Below are 15718 nucleotides of genomic sequence, written 5' to 3'. Positions count from 1 at the left end.
GGTTTTTCTATCATGTCATCTACAAATAGGGAGAGTTTGACTTCTTTTCTTTCAATCTGTATGCCTTTAATTCCTTGCTCCTGCCTGACTGCTATAGCAAGAACTTCTAACACTATTTTGAATAGTAATGGTGATAATGGGCAGCCCTGTCTAGTACCTGATTTGAGGGAAAATGCTTCGTTTTTCACCATTGAGTATGATGTTGGCTGTAGGTTTGCTATATATAGACTCTACTATCATCAGGAATTTTCGATCTGTTCCCATTCTTTGTAGTGTTTTGATCATAAAGGGATGTTGTATTTTGTCAAAGGCTTTCTCTGCATCTATTGATATGACCATGCGGTTTTGGTCTTGATGTGGTGGATCACGTTAATTGATTTACATATATTAAACCAACCTGGCATGCCTGGGATAAACCCCACTTGACCATGATGAGTAATCTTTTTAATATATTGCTGTATCTAGTTGGCTAGAATTTTGTTCCATATTTTAGCACCTATGTTCATCAGATATATTGGTCTGTAATTTTCATTTTTGGTTGTGTTCCTGTCTGCATTTGGTATCAAAGTGATGTCTGATTCATAGAAGCTGGAAGGGAGTATTCCAGTGTCTTCAATCTTGTGGAAGACTTTTAAAAGTAGAGGTATTAGTTCTTCTTTGAAGGTTTTGTAGAATTCATTTGTAAAACCATCTGGCCCAAGACTTTTATTTTTGGGATGGTTTTGATAACTGTTTCAATTTCCTTAGCTATGATGGGCCTGTTCACGTTACCTAGTTCCTCTTTACTTAATTTTGGGAGTTTTTAGGTATCTAAGAAATTGTCCAATTCTTCCAGGTTCTCTAGCTTGGTGGCATATAGTTGTTCATAGAAGTCTCACATGATATGCTGAATTTCTGCGGTGTCTGCTGTGATAGCTCCTCTTTCATTTCTGATCCGATTTATTTGGGTCTTCTCCCTTTTTTGTTTTGTGAGTCTGGCTAAAGGTTTGTCAATTTTGTTCACTCTTTTGAAGAACCAACATTTACTCTCATTGATCTTTTGTATGGTTCTCTTCCTTTCAATATTATTGATTTCTGCTCTAACTTTAGTGATTTCTGTCCTTCTGGTTGCTTTAGGGTTCCTTTGTCCTTCTTCTTCTTCTAGATCTTTAAGACATGCAGTCAGCTGTTCATTTGTGCTTTTTCTTGTTTCCTAATGTGTGCTTGCGTGGCTATGAACTTCCCTCTCAGTACTGCCTTAGCTGTGTCCCAAATATTTTGATAGCTTGTGTCTTCATTTTCATTGAGCTCTCAAAACATTTTTATTTCTTCCTTGATTTCCTCTTTGACCCAGTAGTTGTTAAGAAGTGTACTGTTAAGCTTCCACATTTTGGGATGCTTACTAATCTTTTGTTGATTGTTAAGTGTTAGTTTAATTCCACTGTGGTCTGAGAAGATGCTTGGGATGATTTCAATGCTCTTGAATTTGCTGATGCTGTCTTTGTGGCCTAACATATGGTCTGTCCATGAGAATGACCCATGTGGACATGAGTAGAATGTGTATTCCAGTTTCTTGGGATGAATGACTCTGAAAATGTCCAATGGTTCTAGTTTATCTCCTCATTTAGCTCCCTCATGTCTTTATTGATTTTCTGCCTGGATGATCTGTCAAGCTGAGAGAGTGGGGTGTTGAAGTCCCCTACTATGACTGTGTTGCTGTTAATATATAGCTGTAGCTCTTTCAGTAGGTGTTTGGTGTATCTAGATGGCTTCTCATTGGGTCTATAGATGTTAATAGTTGTTAAGTCCTCTTGATTGCCTGATCCACTGAGTATTCAGGAGTGTCCATCCCTATCTTTTTTATTTATGAATTTTAAAGTCTATCCTGTCAGAGATGAGAATAGCTGTTCCTGCCCTTTTTTGTGGGCCATTGACCTATATGATTGTGTTCCATCCTTTCACTTTGAGTCTGTGTTTGTCTTGTTGAGTTAGGTGGGTTTCTTGTACAGCAGCGGCAGGGAGGTCCTATGCTGACACCAGTGGACACAGAACTAACCAGGAAACTCAGGAGAAGATCTATACCTCAGTGGTCTAGTGGTGGGGCTAAGAGATTCTCTTTGCATAACCACTGGATTATCTCTCCTCCACCCTGCTTTATCTCTTTGTCAGGAGTCAGTGATTAAACTAAGAAGCCTACTTATACTTTAAAAGCCCTCAGGCAAAGAAAGATTAGCATGGATTAGGTGGAATGGGACTTCCTGTGAGTTCCATAGCTTAGGAATTCCCCCATTTGGCTCCATAAAAAGAACCACTTGAGAAGTTTTCAACATGTCCAGGTCATATTCACACATCAGTTAAACCAGGTAATTCAACTATAGATAACTACAGACCTGCATGGTTTTGCCAAGATTCCTTCTATCGCTGAGCTTTTTAACCAACTACAGGTGTCAAGTCTAAAAATGCACCTTAGTACTTATTCAAAGGTTGACCTTCATCTTTACCTTTAAGTCAAGAATATCTAAATTTGAAAAGGCCTATTAAGCCCCTTAAATCCTATGTAAAATGTCAGGTGGATATAGCTATTCCTATAAAAATCATTCTTAGTGCTTTAGGTATGGCTCCATGCCGCTCCCATCACCAAAGCTCTGTGCACTGACCTCCCCCCCCAACCAATCCCAGAATAACCACCATAATTCTCCCTAGGACTTAGAGGTGGATTAGCAACTATTCCCCATGCAAGCTCATATATTTCAGTTATTTAATTATAGGCATTCTAATTATATGTACATTTCAAAGCTATGTCCTAACTCTCATCAAAACCTCTAAAAATTTGATGTACTACCTTAAAGACAGAAGTGAGCTTTTAGAATTAACTGGTGAAAAATATAAATTGAGGAGGCCAGGCAGTGGCACACCGGATTAAGGGCACATAGTACGAAATGCATGGGCCCGTGCAAGCATGGGGTTCAAGCCCCCAGCTCTGCACCTGCGGTGGGGGGGGGTGTCACATCACAAGCAGTGAAACAGGTTTGCAGGCATCTTTCTCTCCCTCTCTATCTGCCCCTCCCTCTTAAATTTCTCTCTGTCCTATCCAAAATATTGGGGAGGGGGAGGGGGGAGAATGGCCACAGGAGCAGTGGATTTATAGTGCAGGCAAAAAAAAAATCAATTGAGTGGGAAATTAAATGTGATTTCAGCAACACAGGCACTATGATTTTGTATTTAGAACACATTTTCTGCCGCCTCACAATTGCATCTCTACTGCATGCTTAGTTAAGGTATTGCTTTCGAAAGATGCAAGGGGACAGACATAGACATAAAAAAAGACTTCAGATCTAGGCCTGAGAGTAGAAGCTGTGTTTGAGACTGGGATGAATACTGGGATACCAAGTAATATTCAACTGACATCTCCAAATACATTTCTAATACGACTGTCCAAGCAAACACTTAGGATTCACGCCCCCACAGGAGTTAGATACTAGGGTTTTCTAGTCCTGATTGTTGTTGTTACTTACATACCTGCATTGTTTGAAGCTGGGCTTTCTTTCATACTAACCAACTGTCCTTTAGAAAAGTAATGCATCTTAAGAGTTTAAGAAGGCCAAAGATAATTATTATTGTAACCAAATTATTTGGGAACTTAGTGTGTTTTGAAAATCCCACGGTTAGGATTTACTGTACCATACAAGACCTTACCATGATTTATGTCATTTAATGCTATTTACATATAGCTGTATCTTATACAGTGAGAAGATCTGCTTTGGTCTCCCTGGCCTAGAATTATAGGTAATTTAATATTTCAGGGGAAAAAGTCATTATTAGAAATGCAATTAACAATTTAAGCCCAGTGTTAAAACTCAATCACTTTACTAATTTGAAACCTTAAGTGTTTAGATTGGAGGACTATATAATCAGAACTGAAGTCTATGCATTAAAAAGCTCGAGACATTCAGTCAACTTTCCCCTATCATTATTGATTACACAGTGATCTATAAGACTATAAGTTAATAGGAGTATATATTTAACACCATTTCCACCACCAACAGCCTATGTCCCTACCCTTACTCCCTTATAAAGAGCTGAAAATCTGCCCTTCCTCTCCCCACCAGAGTTTTTTACTTTTGTGCATTACTCCCACACAGATATGATGGGCCTAGACCTCTAACAGATCCCTCTGTCCACCATCACTGGTCATCTCCACCAGGAACACCATCATAAACCCTCTTGTGGGCCCCTATGGGACCTTGCCCTCAGTGCAGAACAACAATGGCAGAAACTGTCCCACTCTTCAAAGGGAGGCTTCATCAACATATTCTGTCACTAGAGGAAGACTGGTTCTGAAGTAAGTGCAGCCTAGACTGTTCCTAGCTGTGACCATGGGTTGCGAGCTTAGACAGGGCTTCAGAGGTAGCACAGCCTCCTGTGCTGAATATGAAGAGACAGAGGCCCTAGGGCAGATGGATGGGATTCACAGTGAACATATTTATATACTTTTCCCATATTTGGGAGCTACTCTCTGCCCTCATCCAGCTTTCTAGTCCTATTCCCAACTCTGACACTATCTTTCCAGACAATAGTTTTAGTTCACCTGCAGGTTACCTGTGGGCCTCAGGCAGAAATTAGTAAAGTCATGGGTCCCTTAGAATATACTCAAAACAAACTTCCTAGCTTCTTCTAACATGAAGATCCCAAATCTTTCTGCTGTATTTTTACCTATAGGTTGCTGATTATTAAACAATTTGTTCTGCTTTACATCTTAATGCTTTTCAGCCACCAAGTTGCAGATGCTACCATGACACCAGCCTGACTTTCATGGGCAGACAACCCCACCAAATGTATCCTGAGATCCCACCTCTCCAGAGCCCTATCCCACTAGGGAACAGTAGAAACAGACTGGGGGTATGGATTGACCTGCCAATGCCCATGTCCTGAGGAGAAGCAATTACAGAAGCCAGACCCTCTACATTCTGCTCCCCATAAAAATCTTTGGTCCACACTTCCAGAGGGATAAAGACTTGAGACCCCTCCAGTGGAGGGGAGGGGATATGGAACTCTGGTGGTAGGAACTGTTTGGACTTATATCCCTCTTATCCCACAATCTTGTCAATCATTATTAAATCACTAATAAAAAATGATTAAAGAAAAAAATTTAAAGAAATAAAAAAGAACAAAAGAGAAAATTAATGCATCACCTCTCTGTTACTCCAATGGAATAAAGATAATGCGTTTTCAAGTGTGCAGTGAATACTCAGTAAGAAAATGCATGTAAATTGTTCATCATGACACTTGGCAAATATGAGTTTCTCTTACTGGCTTGACTGATGTTTTCTTAATATTTAGCATCTATGTGGCCTTGCTCAAGTCAGTAAATTTCCTTCGGCTTCATTTACTGACTTCTTCTTGGTTTCCTTCATACAGTCATGACAACCAAACAGAGTAGAAGGTATATTTCTATTACAACTCAGTACCGCAGAGATAGCCCATATATGGATATAAAGTGGGCCCAACACAAATATAACCCCTGCCATTAGGGAATGCTCTTCTAGGTTCTAACAGATGAGCAGTCTCTACCTTGGAGTGCACCAAGTTCTTGCTACATTATCTAGCATCCCAGTCAGCTTAAACCTTCCAGTAGCAGGGACAGGTGGGTAACCATATTCCACCAAGACTATCACAAGCTCCTTTCCAGACATGAGATTTTACCAGTCACTCACTAAGTCATTCGTTCTCATCTGGCAGTTCCCACAGATGGTGGTGTCTCCAACGGCAATCCCTCCCCCTGGGGACAATCCTTGGACAATCTCAAACTTTTCCACAAATCCCTCTGTCCATCAGAGAATCTCCCCCCAGCAGAGGGCTCTAGCAAGGATCCTGCAGAAACATCACCAAATCTCTTGCCAGCTTCAGCAACTGTTCAAGGTAACCGGTTTTACTCACCTGGAGTCTGCTTGGCTGTACGCACAGGAGTGTAGTGGTTTTTGGAAGAAGATCGGACAGGCGTGTTCTCTTTGGGAGAGGTATCGATAGCCGAGATAGTTTCTCTTTCACAGTGTGCTATGGGGATTGGTCCCTGTTGTCTTAAGATGTCAGCCAGAGCCCTAGACGAGGAGGAGAACATACAGTGAGATTCACAGAGCTCGTCTGCACTAAGGGAACTGGCTTACATACATAGGTCCTTTGATGGGGTGAGCTTCAGAGAAGAGATGGAGACAAAGCACTGAGTTCTCAATAGTCAGCTACAGCTTCACCTGCTGCCAATCTCAGTGGAAATGCCTCAAGGTCGTCATGACTGGCATACAGGCACAAAACACTGTGATTATGGTTCTTTCTTTGATTCCTTTCAAGTCACTGAACTCTGGGCCATTTCAAGTGGCTGGTTGCTTAAATACCTCCCCAAACCAAGCAGAAAGTACAGCATTTAGTCAACGGAAGGCCATTGGGATCAAGGGATGATACCACTGGGCAACACTAAGAGGATCAACTTCCCCAATAAAAACACACATCAATGTGTCCTGGAGCCCCGCTTCCCCAGAGCCCTTCCCCACTAGGGAAAGAGAGACAGGCTGGGAGTATGGATCGATCTGTCAACGCCCATGTTCAGCAGGGAAGCAATTACAGAAGCCAGGCTTTCCACCTTCTGCATCTCACAATGAACTTGTGTCTATACTCCCAGAGGGATAAAGAATAGGGAAGCTATCAGGGGAGGGGATGGGATACAGACTTCTGGTGGTGGGAATTGTGCGAAGCTGTACCCCTCTTATCCTATGGTTTTGTCAATGTTTCCTTTTTATAAATAAAAAATTTAAAAAAACACATCAAGAAACATGTACACTATCTCAGAGAGCCAAGTAAGTAGAATACACAACTTTCAGCACTGAAGGTAAGATTTAGCTCCAAGGACTGGATACACAGATAAGAAAGATAAAGATCAGAGTGCACAAAAGGTGGAGAGGAGACACAACTGGAGCTTAGAGGAGGGAGCTATTACAACCACGGAGCAAAAATTACAGGAGAAAGAGACAGACAGAGATACCACTGTAGCTACAGAGGCCTAAGCCTTCTGCAGGAGTCCTGGCTACCCAGAGAGAACAGCTTTGATTCTGTCCACACCCAGCTTCAACAACCAAATGTGCCTTGATTGAGTTCTCAGCATGCAACAGCCACAACAGAGACAGAGGTGATTGGGACACTACGCCTGCCATCTAAGTAAGGGCTCACAGATGGGAGTCACGGGTGTGTGTGTGTGGGGGGGGGGGGACCACTTGCTAGGGGCCAGGCAGTGGGACACCTGGCTGAGTGTACACATTATAGTGTGCAGGGACCCGGTTCAAACCCTTAGTCTTCACCCACTGTGGGGGGGCACGGGGAAGGGGGTGTTTCACAAGTGGTGAAGCAGGGCTGTAGGTATTTCTCTCTCTTTTAAAATATTTTATTTATTACTGGATTAGAGACAGAGAAGTTGAGAGGGGTGGGGCAGACAGAGACAGAGAGACACCTGCAGCCCTGCTTCACCACTTGTAAAGCTTTTCCTCTGCAGGTGGAGACCAGGGGTTTGAATTTGGGTCCTTGTGCACTGTAATGTGTGTGCTTAACCAGGTGTGCCACCACCTGGCCCAGTATCTTTCTATTTCTTCTTTCTTTCTCAATTTCTCTGTCTCTATCCAAAAATGAATTTTAAACCTTTCCCATATTTGGGAGCTACTCTCTTCCCTGTTCCAGCTTTCTAGCCCTTTTTCCAGCCATGACATCATCTCCCCAGACAATAACTTAGATCCACATGCATATCATACATTAGGCTCAGGGAAAAAAAATAGTATAGTCATGGGCTCTTTGGACTACAACTAAAATAGGCCTACTAACTATCTATAAAATGGAGACCCCCCAACTCTTCATATGAACTGTTCCAGCCTTTAGGTTCATGATTAGTCAACAATTTTTTTTGGGGGGGCTCTATATGTTAACTCTTCTTTCAGCCACCAAGTTCCAGGTACTAACATGATGCCAACAAGACTTCCCTGGGAAGACAACCCCATCATGTGTCCCGGAGCCCTGCTTCCCCAGAACCTGCCCCATTAGGGAAAGAGAGAGACAGGCTGGGAGTATGGATCGACCTGTCAATGCCCATGTTCAGCGGGGAAGCAATTACAGAAGCCAGACCTTCCACCTTCTGCATCTCACAATGACCCTGGGTCCATACTCCCAAAGGGATAAAGAATAGGAAAGCTATCAGGAGAGGGGATGGGATATGGAGTTCTGGTGGTGGGTACTGTGTGGAGTTGTACCCTTCTTATCCTATGTTTTTTGTCAGTGTTTCCTTTTTATAAATAAAAATTTTTAAAAAAGGAAAAGAAAGAAAACCACCTGCCCAAAGCTTTCAGACAAACTTTTTTAAAAATAAATTTTGTGGGTGTGAGAGATAACCACTCTCAGCGGAAGACAGACAAACAGCCATGCTCTGAGGGGGCAAAGATGAATTGGACAAGTCACAGGAGAATACCATAAGGATTTCGTCATTTTAGGGTCAGGACCTTCACTTCTGAGGACAAGGTGTTTTGCACAAGTCAGGTAAGGACTCTTTTAGGCTTCTCCCGGACAGCTTAATCCACTCCAGTACTTTTGATTCGAATGAAGATTACAACATTCTGCTCTCTCTCAAAGTGATAACCACAGTAATTTAAAATAGTGTGTGAGAGTGAATTGTTTCCTTCCATTATGCCGCCTCTGACATACTGAACCTTCCCAGAAGAGCATCAAGCTGGCAATCTTATCATTTAGTGGCATTTATATAGCAATTTCAGATTTTCCAAACGCTTTCCCCTCAGTGACTTTCCTCTCTGGCTGTAAAAGGAAAAAAGCAGACACACAAGCCACAACCAGCCCCCATTCACACATCCCTGGACCAGGTAGTAAGAGAGAAATCAGAGCTTCACTAGATTAGTAAAAGAAGTTCAGACAAACTTAGAGTCTAGGTCAAAAGAACTGAGGTTCAGATTCTATAAGAAGACAGCAACAATCAAGTAATCTGAGTTCTAGATTCAGCTCTATAGCAGATGAGGTCTGAGTTGAGGGCAGATGTTATTCTGAAATTGAACTTACATCTTTTTTCCCTATATCAACAAAACAAAGGCTTTAAACAACCATGATTTTCAAGACCCCCTCCAAATACAAAATTTGAAGGAGTCGGGTAGTGGTGCATCTGGCTGAGTGCACACATTACAATGCACAAGGACTCAGGTTTGAGCCCCCCAGGCCCCACCTTGATGTGTCTCTCTTGTCTCTCTCTTTCTCCCCCTTCCCTCTCGGTTTCTGGTTGTCTGTATCCAATAAATAAAGATAATAAATCCAAAATTTGACATTTTATATATTTAACTACATACCCATGCCAAAAGCCTTGATTTCTTCATGAACCCTGTTATCAAAGATAATTTACTATTATTTCCCACGAAGAAATAAAGAGAGAAAGAAAAGAAGGAAGGGAATGAGTGAGTGAATGAGTTGAGAAAGATAGGCAGTTTCACAACTGGTAAAAAAAGAAAAAAAAAGGAAGGAAGGAAGGAAGAAAGAATGAAAAAAGAAATAAAAGAGAAGAAACATGTTATCATGAGCAAGGACTCAATTCAAGCTGCTCAAGGTCCCCAAATGCAGGGGGGAGCTTCATGAACAGTGAAGCAGTGCTGCAGGTCTCTTTCTCCCTCCCTCTCTCCCTCTCTTTTCCCTCTCAATTTCTCTCTGTCCCTATCAGAAGTTCAAAATAAAAATAAATAGGATCTTTATTTTTTTCTTTTTTCTTTTTTCCTCCAGGGTTATTGCTGGGCTCAGTGCCTGTACCATGAATCCACCACTCCTGGAGGCTATTTCTTCCCCCTTTTGTTGCCCTTGTTGCCGTAGCCTCGTAGTGGTTATTATTATTGCCATTGTTGATGTTGTTCGTTGTTGGATAGGACAGAGAGAAATGGAGAGAGGAGGGGAAGACAGAGAGGGGGAGAGAAAGACAGACACCTGCAGACCTGCTTCACTACCTGTAAAGCAACTCCTCTGCAGGTGGGGAGCCAGGGGCTCGAACTGGGATCCTTACGGCGGTCCTTGTGCTTTGCACCACGTGCGCTTAACCCACTGTGCCACCGCCCGACCCCCTAAATAGGATCTTTAAAAAAAAAATTTTTTTAATGAGTTGGGTCAGAAAAATAGCTCACATGAACAGTGCCCCTGCTTTACCATGCCAGCTACCCAGCTTCCAATCTGCTTTCCCACCCCCACCCCACTGAAGGAAGAAGTTTCAGTGCTGTAGTGACCTGAATTCCCTCACTTTATGTGCATCTGTCGCAGGAAAAAGTCAGCCAGGAATGGTGAAGACCCAGAAACATCAGTAGTAGTAGTAGTTAGTAGTAGTAACATAAGTTTAAAAGTTTTTTTAAAAAATACCAGTAAAACAGAATTGAGAGTTTCAAAATAAACCTTTTGAACAAGGGTAACTACATCATTAAATGAAGAGATAATTTTTAACAAATAAGGCTAGACAACTGAAATTCACATGCAAAAGAGAGAAGTTAGACCCTTTCTTACTTCAAATAACACATTAAACTTATCATATACCTATATATTAGATCTAAAACCAGAAACACTGGGTATACGGTTATGCAAACAACTCTCATGCCTGAGGTTCTAAGGTCCCAGGTTCAAGCCCTAGCACCACCCTTGGATAGAGCTGGTAAGTGCTGATTTCTCTGTTTTTTTCTCTATATATCTTGCTCTCACATTAAAATAAATAAAATATTTTTAAAAGTAAGACTATAAACTCTTATAATACAGATGTAAAATCTTTGAGAGTTAAAATAACATAACCATTTCTTGGATCTGAAACCCAAAATAGAAGCAACAAAAGGAGAAAAATATTGGATGAATTAAAATTTGTCAGAATTAAACAATTTTTCTACTTTGCAGAATACCACCAAGAAATGAAACGTGACCCATTAGAATGGGAAAGAATATTTGCAAATCATATTTTGGATTAGACTTGTATCCAGAATATGTAGAAAAGGAAAGGAGAAGAAGAAGAAAAAAGAAGAAGGCAAAGGAGGAGGAGAAGGAGAAAGAGAAGGAGAAGGAGGAGAAGAACAACAACAACTTTCAAAATTCAATAATAAAAAACAAAGAACAAAAGATACAGAGACTTTTCTCCAGAGAGGGTAGCTCATGGTTTAAAATTGCATTCTTCAACAAGGGCAACAAAAGGGAATAAATAAATAAAATAAAAAATATTTAAGGAAAAAAATTAAAAAATAAAAAATAAAATTGCATTCTTTTTCTCATAACTAACGATGACATTTCATGTATGAAAAGAATATAATTTAAAACTATAAACTATTCCTTCACACCTATCCAAATATCCTTACGCCGGTCCTTGAGCTTGGCGCCATTTGCACTTAACCCAGTATGCTACCGCCCACCCCCCCATCCAAATATCTATAACCCAAAACACCACATAACACCAAATGCTGGCAATACACACACACACACACACACACACACACACACACACACACACACACACTGCTTTCAAGGAAGCTTCGCTGCTGTAGTTACTTTCTCTCTGTCGCTTTCTTTCAGTCTGAAAAAGCTAACACAAAGTTAGCTAACACAAAGTGGTGAAGCCCAGGGAACAAACAAACAAACCAAGACAAAACAAGAGAAATTAATGATGGAGGTCAAGGGGAGTGAACTATGAATAAAGCTGCTACCACAAACAAACAAACAAACAAACAAAGTATACAGATTTTGTATGCATCCCAAGATTTTTTTTTTAACATTTTCTTTTTAAAATTCTATCTTTTTGTATTTTATTGGAGAAATGGAGATGGAATGGAGAGAAAGGGGGCCAGTTGGGGGCATACCTGGTTCAGTGCACACATTAACAGTGCACAAGGACCCAGGTTCAAGTCCCTGGTCCCCACTTGCAGGGGGGGTGGGTGTCTCTCTGTCTCTCTCCCTCTCTATCTCCCATTTCCCTCTCAATTTCTCTCTGTCTCTATCCAATAATTATTTTTAAAAAAAGATAAAAGAAAAGAAAAGAAGAAGAGAAAGAGAGAGACCTCAGCACTATTTCTCTACTCGACCATGCAGGTTGGGGGACGAGGCTTGAATCGAGGCCCTTGCTCTTGGTAACACGTGTACTCAGCCTAGTGTACCACCTGACCCCAACCCCAACTTCCCAACTTCTTATAAGAACTGCTCCTACTTCTGCAGTGCCAGTGAAACAGACAGGAATTAGTGTGGTTAAATTCACTATCTTCAGAGATGCCAAGACCATACCTGCATCAGTGGCTCTCAAAAAAAAAAAGGCAATTGTATCCCCCGGGGACGTCTGGCAATATGTAGTGACATGTTTAGCTGTCACAACTTCAGAGAAAAGTGCTATGGACCAGGTAGGCAAGGCCACAGGTGGTACAATATATCTGACATCACACAGGACAAAGCCCCCCAAACCATAGAAAGACCTGCTACCAAATGCCAAGCACAGGGAAGCTGAGGAGGCCTGACCTACATCTACATAGCACTATGTGCGGCGTTTTCTGATTAACGCTTGATGCATTCTGAAGACATGTTTGCTTTCATGATTTTTTTAAAAATTTATTTTCCTTTTTGTTGTCCGTTGTCTTTTTAAAAATTTTATTATTGTTATTGATGTCGTCATCATTAGATAGGATAGAGAGAAATGGACAGAGGAGGGGAGGACAGAAAAATGGAGAGAAAGATGCCCACAGACCTGCTTCACCGCCTATGAAGCAACCCCCCCTGCAGGTGGGGAGCCGGGGGCTCAAACCGGGATCCTTCTGCTGGTCCTTGTGCTTTGTGCCACGTGCGCTGAAGCCTCTGCGCTACTGCCCGACTCCCTGCTTTCATGATTTTATACCACAGCACACCTAATGTAGCCTGACTGCAGACTGGACAGTGGGGGAGGCTCTGAGACAACATGAGGCTGCAGGTACTAAAATGAACTTTCCAAAGCAGCTAAGTCTGACCTATTTGAGTCCTCGCCTCGTAGCTCGGCATGCTTTCGGATCATGTTATGGATGGAAGAATGAAGATTGATGGTCCTTGTTCCAGCCTTTGCAAAGCTATAGTCCCAACATTCCTTTTTGTCCACACTGACAATGGCAGTCCCAGAGAAGACCAAGCCCCAGGGCTCATCAGCCCAAGAAAGAGGATCCAGCACAAATGTGGAGATGCTTGGTGTCCACTTCCCAAGAAACCCTGCCAGTCACAGAGCTGAGGGCTGAGAAGTGGGAGAGGTGGTTTGCAGGGCCCTGCTGCATAATCACCTCCCTGAAGGGACCTGGGGGTGCTCAGAGTCTAGCTTGTTACTGGGGAACAAATTTGAAATCTGAGTTATAGACTTTCACTTAATCCTCCTTTTAGAATGCCCAGTTGGCTGGGATGTGCTGGGGAGCAAAGACCCTTCCCCCAAAATAGGAGGGGAATGTGAGAATAAAGGTGTCCCCCAACAGGAGAGCTGCCACACACCACACCAAGACCCTGGCTTGTGTGGTGTGACTGAAAAGCATTATAGTTGGGACATGCTTCTGGTCACCCACCCTATGGGTTTCCTTGACTTCTAAATATCACTCTCTGAGAAGCCTTTTTTCCCCAGTGCCCTCTGGCAACCAGAGGCAGCTCCAATTCCTAAATTGTATGTCCTTAGCAGAGATTTCCTCTCAACTTCCTCCCAAATCCAGCATCACCACCATTTCTCTCTCTCTCTCTCTCTCTCTCTCTCTCTCTCTCTCTCTTTCTCCCTCAGCTCCTCAACTGAGTGAACGCGCTCCTTGTTCTGTTCTCTCTACCTTCCATCTCCTTCTCTCCAGGGTACATGATGAATATTATTCTAATTCTGAAATGTGTGGTCCTAGTCTCACCTAATTAATTTGAATCCGCCGGAGGAAATGGGTTAAGGCCTGAGCTACTTTCTAACCACAGGGAAGGAAAAAAAAAAATTGTTCACTGAGGAAGAGTGAAGCAGATTTTGTAAGAGAACAGGCGGTAGGTAGCCTTCTGGGTGTCAGAGAGGAGTAGATTCTTGGAACCAGAGGGAAAGAGAGGGATAAACAGTGAAAAAGAAAGGGAAAAAACAAGAGACATAAAGGAAACAGGTAGAGAGAGAGAGATGAACAAAAAAAAAATGGAAAAGAGTAGATGTCCAAGACATGTAGCCAAACAGGTAAAAAGAAAAAAGATGAGGTGGGAGCCAGGCGGTGGCGCAGTGGGTTAAGCACAGGTGGCTCAAAGCGCAAGGACCCGCATAAGGATCCCGGTTCAAGCCTCCGGCTCCCCAGCTGTAGGGAAGTCGCTTCACAGGCGGTGAAGCAGGTCTGCAGGTGTCTTTCTTTCTCTCCCCCTCTCTGTCTTCCCCTCCTCGCTCCATTTCTCTCTGTCCTATCCAACAATGAAAACAATAACAACAATAATAACAACAACGATGATAAACAACAAGGGCAATAAAGGGGAAAAATAAAAAATAAAATTAAATAAATAAATAAATATAAAGATGAGGTAGTAAGAGAAAACAGGTGGGATTTTTAAAAGGAGAGAAGACAGATAAAAGGGGCTAAAGACAAATAGGTAGAACAAGCTAAGGACAACAAGAAGCAAAAAAGAAACTCACAGCTAGAAGATAGAGTGACATTCAGAAAGAATCAGAGGGTAAGTGAGGAATGAGGAAGGGTTATGAGTCTGGTGCCTGGGCAGAATAGGAGCCGCCCCTCAAAGGACTCCAAGTGATTCAAATGAAAAGAAAATAAGGAGGGCCCAGCAGTAGCACAGCAGGTTAAGCGCACATAGTGTGAAGCATAGGGACCAGTGCAGTGCAAGATCCTAGTTCGAGTCCCCCGCCCCCCCCATCTACAGGGGAGTTGCTTCACAAGCAGTAAAGCAGGCCTGCAGGTGTCTCTTACTCTCCCCCTCTCTGTCTTCTCCTCCTCTCTCAATATCTCTCCGTCCTATCCAACAGCAGCAGCAACAACAACAACAATGGAAAAAAGATGGCCACCAGGAGCTGGGCATTACCACAGTGGGTTAAGTGTACAAGGGCCAGCGTAAGGATCCCGGTTTGAGCCCCCAGCTCCCCACCTGCAGAGGATCACTTTGTAAGCAGTGAAGCAGGTCTGCAGGTGTCTTTCTCTCCTCCTGTCTATCTCCCCATCTCTCTCGATTTCTCTCTGTCCTATCCAAAAATAAATAAATAAAATTACAAATCGATGACAAAATAAGAGCAAAGCACTTACCATCTATTAAAAAGAAAGAAGAAGAAAAAGAAAAAAAGATGGCCACCAGGAATAGTGGATTCATAGTGCAGGTGCTGAGCCCCAGTTGATAACCCTGAAGGTAAAAAAAAAAATATATGTGTGTGTGTGTGTGTGTGTGTGTGTGTGAGAGAGAGAGAGAGAGAGAGAGAGGAGGGGCAATTTAGGGGCTGGGCAGTGGTACAACAGGTTAAGTGCACGTGTTATGATGCTCAAGGACCAGAGTTCAAATCCCCAGTCCCCATCTGCAGGAGGGAAGCTTCACACAAGCAGTAAAGCAGGTATCTCTCTTCCTCTCTATTTCCTTCTTCCCACTCAATTTCTGTCTCTATCCAATAAAATAAAATATTTTTACAAAGAACCTAGGAATCATGCTAATCATTCTACTTATTCCAATCTCCCACTTTTCCAAGGCCACTTTTCATTGCATTATTTGGATATGT

General features: G+C 42.3%; 1 protein-coding gene across 3 annotated transcripts in view; it reads right to left on the bottom strand.

Annotated features, from left to right (window-relative positions):
- The window catches only part of SHISA6 (shisa family member 6), a 405883-nt gene that overhangs the window by 364202 nt on the left and 25963 nt on the right, over positions 1 to 15718 (bottom strand). For all 3 annotated transcript variants that reach the window (XM_060204437.1, XM_060204438.1, XM_007523649.3), the window contains one exon: positions 5917 to 6077. In XM_060204437.1, coding sequence (XP_060060420.1) covers positions 5917 to 6077 — 161 coding nt within the window. The remainder of the gene's footprint in view (positions 1 to 5916; positions 6078 to 15718) is intronic.

This window comes from Erinaceus europaeus, chromosome 12, assembly GCF_950295315.1.
Source record: "Erinaceus europaeus chromosome 12, mEriEur2.1, whole genome shotgun sequence".
NCBI lineage: Eukaryota > Metazoa > Chordata > Mammalia > Eulipotyphla > Erinaceidae > Erinaceus > Erinaceus europaeus.
This window is presented reverse-complemented; position numbering and strand designations above follow the sequence as displayed.